The sequence below is a fragment of the Barbatula barbatula genome (assembly GCF_947034865.1).
Source record: "Barbatula barbatula genome assembly, chromosome: 5".
NCBI lineage: Eukaryota > Metazoa > Chordata > Actinopteri > Cypriniformes > Nemacheilidae > Barbatula > Barbatula barbatula.
In genome coordinates this window covers 733,488-743,618 of record NC_136769.1, presented here as the reverse complement: position 1 = coordinate 743,618, position 10,131 = coordinate 733,488, and the positions used below count along the sequence as shown (strand labels likewise).

General features: G+C 38.8%; 1 protein-coding gene across 1 annotated transcript; it reads right to left on the bottom strand.

Annotated features, from left to right (window-relative positions):
* mcoln1b (mucolipin TRP cation channel 1b) lies at positions 1 to 9,263 on the bottom strand. The gene is made up of 13 exons (XM_079456198.1): positions 9,085 to 9,263; positions 8,555 to 8,781; positions 8,315 to 8,482; positions 7,403 to 7,559; positions 6,956 to 7,037; positions 6,561 to 6,657; positions 5,603 to 5,702; positions 5,386 to 5,492; positions 4,860 to 5,009; positions 4,679 to 4,780; positions 3,428 to 3,550; positions 1,782 to 1,988; positions 1 to 1,704 (listed from the first exon to the last, which is right to left on the bottom strand). The coding sequence occupies exons 1-13, from the start codon at positions 9,110 to 9,112 to the stop codon at positions 1,573 to 1,575; spliced, it is 1,680 nt and encodes a 559-aa protein (XP_079312324.1). The 5' UTR covers positions 9,113 to 9,263; the 3' UTR covers positions 1 to 1,572.
* Positions 9,264 to 10,131: the final 868 nt, after the last annotated feature.

Here is a 10,131-nt window from a genome sequence, read left to right as displayed (position 1 = left end):
GTGTGTTAACATTCACAGAGATTTTATTTTTGAATCTAAGCAGATTGTAAGAATGAATGTTAAAATGTGTCTTCATTACAAAAGCCGTCTGAATAACAACCGTATTCATATTTTAACAACAGACACTTGAAATAAACAAATTTTGTTCAGTTAAAAATTCCCTTTGTTAAACATAAAGAACAATACAGTCAGAACTCCCTAATGTAATTGTAAATTACCACAAATGTCAAAAAATTTAACTATGTCACCATGATCATGAAACTACACTACAGATGCATTCTGGGTAAGAAGCAAATACATTTTCGTATTTTAAAAGTCACACTCTTCATCACAAGATCAGACCATCAAATACGAGTCTGCTCGTTTTAGTGCTTGGCACACTTGAATGCATGTCTTATCAGAATAACACAAGACAAATATAATAAATATACCACAATTCCCTTAAATAGGCTGATCATCAGCTTCAATAAACAATAATAATCTGAATATTATTATGACACTCTGGTCCCTTCTGTGTAAGCATGGCTTCTAAACACCAGCATTATGACATTCAAGAAGAGACTAACTCAGTCTGGTGTTCGGAGAAAAAACACAAAGAATCATGGGATCTGTGGGCAGGATTTATCTCATGAACTGAGCTGCGTGTCAATGTAGAGAGAAAACACATCGAGATGCTGAAAAGTCTCGTGTGTGAAGCTTTAAAGAAGGACACACACCTCCCCTCCCATTAATATTAATGTTAAAAACAACCTGCAGGCTGTGATGCCTTAAACACACACAGCAGCACAAAGAGAGATCGAACAAAGAACAGAACGTAAAACAATAGAAAACCAACCGTACATATTGTGTGTGTCTAGTATCATCTCTCTCCCGTCGTTTATCATCCGACACAAATATCTTGTGTGCAAAATCAGCAGCTAACGGCTAAAACAAATGGTTGAACATTAAACACACAAAATCTCAAATAAACGGATCAATCTCACTAAAGGCTGGAATACACCACAAGAGTTTTGCTCAGATTTTCAGTCTGGAATTGTTGCAGAAAGTCAGCGCCAGTCTGTAGATTTCATCATGTATTGTTTTCTATGTAAAAGTTCATAAAGGCAGCTAGTGTATGATGTCTAGTTCTTTTTATCTGTTCAGATTATAAAAGTCTTGTAGTGTATTTCAGCCTTAACCTGCTCAAAACCGGTCCAGCTCATCTTCACCCCAAAATCAACAGACAGAACAGACTGACATCGGCTTTACTCTCTCATGGTTTAGTTCACGTAAATGAGATTCATTTCTTTAATGCTAAATTACATGTCATTCCTTGTGATGTTGGATTGACATGTGAACATGTTTGGATTCACTGAAGTGTATTTAGTACGTGTTAGTGATGTTTGTGTGCTGTTACTACTCCAAGTCTGTAGAAGGAGTCGATGAGCTCAGCTAGCTCTAGTGCAATCTCGAGATATGGTTTACCTTTCAATTTAAAACGCTCTGAATGCTGAGAGCTGGTCCTATCAGCTGGAGATAAATCAGCTCTTCCCTTTAAAATACAAACAATAAAAATACAGACACACATACACACTAGTTGAAGCAGCAGAAGAGTGAACACGTTGATGTCTCCGGGCTGTGAAAGTTTCCGGAGGTTGGCGTGTCGGTACATTCAGCGATGAAACGGTGCACTTCAGACACCTGAGGTGTGTCTTGGCTTTGTTGCTGAACACACACACATGTATTTTATCAGGGGTTATTTTCTATGAATGTGTTCTGTAGTGTATGAACCGTGAACTCACTGTGATGGTGTCGTAGGCTCCAGTGATGAGAGCGATGAAGAGCGACAGAACCATGTAGATGAAGAGCGAGATGAAGGTGTAGAGATAAACCTGACTGAAGACCCACACCAGCGTCCCACTTTGCTCCACATCAGAGAACGTTGCAAACATATCGTCACCGTTTATCAGAGAAAACAAACACTCGGACACTGTAGACAAAGAGCGGAACTGAGAGAGAGAGAGAATCAGAAGACCTGGACTGTAAACATGTTGATGGTCAGAATACATGAATCATATGGCTGATATGGTATTGGGTTTTTACTGCATAATTCAAACAAGACCTACACATTCATAACTCATATATTTGCAGCCTGTTTTTAATAACCTAAAAATAGTTTGTACAGATCACATCTGGTGGATTTTTATGAGTTTTGTTTCATAAAACACGTCAAACTTTATGTCAATTTTTTAATCATAAACTACTTTGCAGGATTGGTAGACATCACAGAATGACGTGCACAGACCATAATTTTAATGAATGTAGAAATGAATACCCCAATAAAACACTTTTTATTTGGTTATAATATAAAAAGATGAATCTGGGTTTAAGCAAAATGAAAACACAACAATCATAAATCCATGTGCTTTGGTGCGGCGCGCTCTTCTCCAGCTGCACGCCGCGCGTCTCCTCAGCAGAGAACTGCCAACTGTCATTTGAGATGTAACGCTCATTTCGCTTAACCGTCATTATTAAGCGGTTTATTTTCGTTCTTTCTTTAATACCCGACAGCTGTACAGGGAGATATATATATATATTTAAATGATTTCCGAAAGATCTGACGGAATAAACAGAACTGAGTGAAAGTGAAGAGAAGTGATCCCGCTAAACTGCAGCGGTAAGAGCCCAATATTAGCTTTTAGAAGTTCATACAATGTTTATCCAGCTGCTTTAAATCCTCTATAAATGTGTTGACGTCATTAATCTATTTTGATGTCTGATGCTGAGTTACAGTGCAGTTTTATCAGATATGTTATTGCCTACTGTGCAAGAAATTTAATCTTTACCAGAAGAAATCCTTTAGATTCATTGAATCCTCCACGTTGTGAGGAATTGTGTGTTTGGCTTCGTTTAATTAGGTACAAAAAGAATAAAAAACACATGATGAAGTTTTGCAGGAGATGTCACACATGACATACTTTACCTCGATCATTTTCAAATGTCGCACTATACTACAGTAGTTCACACATGATGTACATGACCATGGTCATTTCATTCCGTTCTTTAGGGTGGTTATTAACATGACTTCACTGTACTTCATTCACACATGCCATTATTCTTTACAGTGATAATTCTCACACATGAGTCATGACATACTTAACCATTGTAATTCACAAATTGCTGTCTATGATGGTAATACACTGTACGTTGACGAATAATGGTGTCCTATGGTGCGACAGCGGTTGATATTACATTTTGATATTATTAATATATATATTTATTATATAAAATAGCATAAGAGAGATTTACCTTCATTGTTGGTTTTTCTACATTTTTACCGTCACACCATAGGACACATTTGCATATCAGTCTGTCAACAGACCACATACTTTCCCGTAGTAATTTGCATATGACACAGGGTTCTTAACCGTGGTAACTCAGGACATACTTTAGCATGGTAAGGTCCCAGGACGATCCAGCCACAGAAGCAGTAGCCCATGTATATAGCTGCAGCACAGCAGCAGAATCTGATCACGTTTGGAAACGCAGCTCGTAGAGTCACAATGAGAATCTGAGAACAGGATTGAGCATGGACTGAGATCAGGTGTTCACTCCACAATAATGAGAATATACACAGTAAACCCTGATAAGTTAAGTTAACTCAAAACATTTGTGGAAACTTATTTTCTCAAAACCTTTAAGTTGATAAACTCAATTCTTTTGAGTATAGAACACTCAACACATAAGAACAGTAAACTCAAAATAATTAATTTTGAATAAATTAAAATTTCTTTTTCATTATTCCATTTAACATTAACTTGAAGTTCACTATAAACAGTTATCAATGTTGTCATTAAGGAACAACAGGCAATTACAGATCAAACAATTAAATGAATGTGTCTGTTTTCCTCCTAAGCAACTGAGTCTGCACAATGATAACCTCCTGAAATCACCAATGTTACAAAACTCGTAAAATAACAGAATACTAAACATTTATAATGCTTTCCTGTAGCTCAGTGGTAAGAGCATTGAGTTAACAACGCAAGGTTGTGTGTTGGATCCCTGGGGATTTCTGATACCTATGTAAAATGAATAGGATAATGCAATGTAAGTCGCTTTGGATAAAAGCATCTGCTAAATGCCTAAATGTACATGTGTGATCTTGATATAAATACATATGATAACACTTAATTTGGAGATTTACTTCCATTTTCCATTCTACACAAAGCATGCTGGGAATTGCATGTGTAACCTGTTCCACTCGCCCCGCTCTGCGCGGGCTTCGAAACCGACGTCAGTCCGAATGTGAGACGGCGCTCTAAAGAGGCTAAAAACCACAGTCACTAGCGTCTGTCGCCAGAGCGTCTCTGTTGGTCAGGGAGGGAGGCTTACAAACTGCACAGTTCTTCACTAGCTGTCCTCTCTTACACATGGACGTCATTGGAAGGTATAATTAAAATAAGTGACTTCTTATTTTTGTGTCCCCAGAACTTATAATATAAAACTGTTAAACACTCTTAAAAGTTGTAAGATAGATTCACTTTTTCACAGTTTTGAGTAGATTTAGAGTAGATTATACCGTGTAATTACATTGTAAGTCACTAATTACACTAATTTTGGAACTAGCATGTCTCGTAGTATTTGGTATAAAGTGTCTGGTCAACAAATAAATGTAAACGTAAATATGTGTTTCACTTACGTTATATTTCTGAAAGAAGCTGAAGTATCTTATCACACCCACCCACACCAGCAGCGTGGAGGTTCCCATTAATATACTGCAAACATCATAGGACGACAGATTCTAGAGAACACACAGAACCACCGATCAGCTCTCAACGTTTCTAAAATGATGCTCAAGTGTGCAAAGAGAATTGTGGGACCTTGGTTTCTATGCCGATTTTAATGAAGGAAGCGATGATGGTGAGAACATCACTGATGATGAGGAGCAGATACCAGCCATTAATAAACTCCATACGGTCACCCCAACACACCGACCGCCCCAGACACCGTCTGAAATATCGCACAAACTCCTGCACAAAAACACACACATCATCACATGCTGTAGTAAAGCCTGTTTTTCTACCACATTGCTGTTCCTCGTGGATTTTTCTTTCCTGAACCAGAGACAACTTTACATCGAACTAGAGACTTTATACACCCAAAGAATTACAAGTGGTAATTGTAAATACGTAAATATTTCAATACAAAGTGAGTTTAAAAATGTATGTTATTTCAAATATTGGTGGTGTTTTGTTGTAGCTCAGGAGATGTGCAAACTATAAACTTTGTTAAAGAGCCATGTATAGATTCTTCACAACTAACCTTCGCAGAGGAAATAATACAAGTTTAAAACATTAACACATACATTTGTTTGGTGTAATGTCCCTTTAACGTGTCCAATCTTACATTTTGCAGGATGATTCCTCGGATGATGGAGCGTCCACACAACACCAGAGACAGAACACAGACTACAGCCACCAGCAGATCAAACCCCACGCGAGCATAGCTGTCCGCTGCAGAGACATAGACACGACAGAGATAGAGACAGATAAGTGAAACAGGTGAGCGAGTAATGATTACAGAAGAGGAAATGTGAATTTTTGAGTGTTTCACGTGGTCTCACCGTGTCCGGACACATTGGGGTCTCGGCACTCTTTAATTGATGCTTCATTCAGCAAACTGAGCTTTATTTTACCACTGTGAGCCTTATTATCAAACAGAATCTGAACAAACACACACAGCATCATGGGCTTTAAAAAGATGTTGTGTAAGGGATAATGTTCAGGCAGCCGGTTGTTATGGCAGAAATAAGCCCCTTCAGTGTGAAGCAGAGGGTCTTGTGTCTCACTGAAGGGTGTTATTTGGCGATAACAGCCGACTGCTGGTACATTATCCCGCTTATTACACGGCTACTTGCCACATGAGAATAAAACTGGACATGAAATGTGAAATATTTGATTAGCTCATTTATACCGAAGGCAGACCTTCCACGAGGAAAAGCCGTTTACTTTCGGTTTTAAGGTAAGAAACGATGTTCAAATGTCACGAACAGGCAATTGGGTTTCATCATTTGTAAATATAATGTCATATATGTTATTAAAAGACTTATTAATATTGAATTTGTAAAAAAAAACCTGTCAAAATGATTTGCTGCATCCGTGTCACTGTGTGTTATTAGTTTTGAGAGGTTGTTATCTGGGAATAACGAATCTGCAAATGTTGTGACTGGCCAATCAGAATCGAGCATTCGGACGAGACGTGTAATAAAACATTTGAATCAATTTATTTCATTAAAGGAACAGTTTATATAAAAATGACAGTTCAAAACAGCAGCATTATTATAATCATCCATTAAACGTGTGTGTAGTATTGACAGTCTTTAGGGGATAACTCTTTAAAGCGCGTCCCACTCTATATCACATGTCTTATGTTCTCTTCTGCATATTTAAATGTAAATTGTGTGCTATGTTTCAATATGCAGATGCACAAATGTGACTTTTGAACCCGATTCTTACACAAAGCTTGTTCTGTATGACATCAGTAAATTTGAAGATGATCAAATGACAAAATTGCTGTCATACCGTGATGGAGAAGGTGTAACAGTCGGGAATCTCATTGTTGATGATTGTCTGAATGTTTATTGCCTTTAGCCGAAACTGTATGGTAACATTAATCAACCTTTAGAGAAAGAGAGAAATGCATGCTTATAAAAGAACATGTACAATAACTTGCGTTGACACACATCTGAGTTTTAAAAGAGATAGCAGTGCGTGTTCACAGTGTCTGCAAACATAATAGCAAAATAGTCCCAGAAACGAACAATCTTACATGGAAAAATAAAGATGAAGTATATAATGTGCTTTTTTTTGTTTGCGTGAAGTTTGGAAGTTTTGGTCAACATAATTAACTTTTATTTTGATGAAATTAACTTTCAATCAATGAAAGTCATCTTTTATACAGTGTGGGGGTGTCTTACTTTTGGAATTTGAGTGTGATGTTCTTGTAGTCATTTCGCTGTGGAGATGAGACGTCCAGAGGTGGATTCACTCCGATACAATCTAAACCCACACACACACCAGACAGAATCAAACTCACACACAGATCATTTATCACACTGGTACTGAGAAACACATCCAACACAGACAAATAAATCAATGTAATGTTTGGACAGACAGACATACAGAACAATCAATCGGTTTGGACTTAAACAGGATGTTTGGTCAGGATAAAACATTTTCTTTTTTATAATGCAGTGAGGTACGTACAGAGGCAACAAACAAATCTGTACTCAAGAAGCAAAGGCTGTTTACTATAAACCTCATTTTAGACAGATTCAAAGGCGTGCTGCATACATTCTTCACTGAGATGGCAATCCCAGAGTGCATTGCACTGAGCTGCCAATTTCTGTGCTATTTCAGCCCACCTGTGATGACACTAGGGTCAATGTCAAACGTGTCATTGACTGGATCAATGCTGCCTCTCCTGTAGTACTGCTGGCACAGATAGAGAGCGCTGCCGTTTAAACCCACACCTGGAACATACGCGTACCTGCCTACTGATTTCTGTGGTAGAGCCAGATACTGAGAGAGAGAGAGAGAGAGAGAGAGAGAGAGAGAGAGAGAGAGAGAGAGAGAGAGAGAGAGAGAGAGAGAGAGAGAGAACAGATTTAGTAAGCAGCTATATTCAAAAGCGCACTCATTTAACTAAATTACAATCAAATATACATGCGGCATTTTACAGAACACACTGCATTTTATTCTGTTAAAGTGCTATTCTGTTGTATACTACTGCACTGTATCCATTACCATAATCACGATTGTACAGCAAAACTCAACGGTCAGTTTAGATCAAACCTCTTTCAACATCCCCCTGGGTCTGATGTGCTAATGTTACTGACATCCTCTGTTTGGGCAAGAGTGTTACTCAAACCGGACACATTTTAACACACACTAAGTATAATTACATCAACTAACTACAATACGCATTCAATAGAAATCACATTATGGAAAGAAATGATTTGAATAGCTGATTCATGTTCACTATTCCCTACACACTCCAGAGGGCACAGACTCACAATATAGCTGTTCGGATCACACCTGGCAAAGAGAAAACACTGTCATTTTCTCATTATCTGGCATGACCCTTTGTGTGGTGAAGAGCCATTACAAGACGCAGAAGTGCTGCTTAAAATTCACCCTCGGTTACGATCTGTGCTGCACAATAGTCTTTGTGAACATCTAAGCACTGTGTGTCCCATTGTGTATTCATGGGTTCATCAGACAGCACTCTCATCTGAAGCATCTCTCGTGAGCTAAAGATGAGTGACGGTCAGCACCTGCTCAATAGCAAAATCAATGTGCTCTCGAATGGCTTTCTGCGTGTGGACACACAGCGGTTCCTCGGAATCATCCGCATAGTCTTTCAGGAACAGATGCTTGAAGGCGTCTGTGTTGTCTTCTTTAAAGGTGACCACCATCTGATTACTGAGACCAAACATCACCAGCTGAAAGAGAGAGAACGACGTAAGAAACTAGTTCAACACAACGACCGTGATTGAATAAAGATGTGTAGACACCTGTACGGTAACCATGACGATCTTCAGCAGCTGAAGGACAAGCTTGAAGGGTTTGCGGCCTTTAGCGTGATATTTATCGCACGGACTCATGAAGAAATACTTCAGCTTCCTCCTCAGCGCCTCCTCTTCCTCCTGTGGATGTGACCCTGACACATCAAGGGTGGGTGGGCTACCGTGGAGGTCACTGGACCCGTAGCCCGCGACAGAGGTCAGCAGTCTGTCCTTCTCTGCAGAACACATATCACTGGGTTCATTAATATAACACAATTTAACTGACTTGACTTTAATCATAATAACAACATTGATACGATTTTTTTGGTGTGTCGCGTTGTTAATACCACAGTATCTGTATCCATGGTAACCATTTTGTCAGCTATCTTATTGTTTAATCAACTGGTTTGATGCTCGTACATAGAATATAATGAGTGTATTTTGCTAAAAACGTGACGAATATGGTTGATAACAGACAGACAACCGAATAAACACTATGCCGTCATGAAACTAAAAGGCAAAATACAACAATGTCAAACCTGTGCTTTGCGCTGAAGAATTGTCCATTTCACAATCATCGATGAACCCTATTAACAGATATTAATCCAAATATCTCAATAATATGATGGATGGGCTGAAAACAAAAACAAATACGCAGATGAATCTCATCGCTGCGGTTTGCACATGCGCAAACACCAACGCAAAAATAAGCCACTCCCACGACAGCCGAGCTGTCAAAATAAAGGTCCCACGGAATCTAGCCTGCTGTGTCCAAAATCGCACCCAAATAACGCCATTCAGTTTTCTATGCAGTTACAATATTACCGAGACCTTGTGAAACAAGCTAGTAATAAAATATGGTGTGAGGTTAATGAAAAAGAATGTTATAACTTACGACTGGTATATAAAATGCATTTAGGTGTCGATTAATTATTCAGCCTGTAGCTACTTTGTTTTGAGGGTGTGCAGATGATTCAACACTCCCTACATTTGAATAAGCGAATGAATGCTGGGGCCACACCAAAATATATTATAAATCTTATAAGAGTTTTAAACGTGGAGGGACCACAAACATGAGGAGATTTAATCATTTGCTCCTATAATGTGTGGCGCGTCGTGATGTGACAAAGAAATCACACCAACAGAATAGGCTTGTTTGAGATGAACAAAATCTGCGCAGAACCGATCACCGGTGATCACCGCGAGCTGCATGACGGTTAGAAAAGTGTCCGAGTTACGTCCGCCTTGCTCTGACCTCATGCTGACGTGTACCAAAAAACTCTCGCGACGGCGAGGCGGCTGTGTCGGATTGAGCAGTCGAGCGCAGTTGCTCTCCACCGACTGCGCTACTCAAAAGCATGATGGGAAACGACTGACTGACGACACAGCTTCGTGCTCATTGGCTGAAAATGTCAGCTGATATTTTTTCCCCTTAATTCTAAGAAGTCCATTACCTATAGCCTAATACGATTTAGTTTTCTATAGTACTTAGTAATTAGGACATGTTTTATTTTTATTTTCTTGGTTTGAAGTGAAGTCCTGTTTGTTTTAATTTTCTCTTTATTGAGAGATGTGTATTCTCTTTA

Bases quoted from the DNA above. Each gene is read 5' to 3' on its own strand.
- mcoln1b (XM_079456198.1), bottom strand. From the start codon at position 9,112: ATGGACAATTCTTCAGCGCAAAGCACAG. The intron at 7,038-7,402 runs GTGGGCTGAAAT...GTGTGGGTTTAG, and splicing joins TGACCCTAGTGTCATCACAG to ATTGTATCGGAGTGAATCCA. The intron at 5,493-5,602 runs GTGAGACCACGT...ATGTCTCTGCAG, and splicing joins CCCCAATGTGTCCGGACACG to CGGACAGCTATGCTCGCGTG.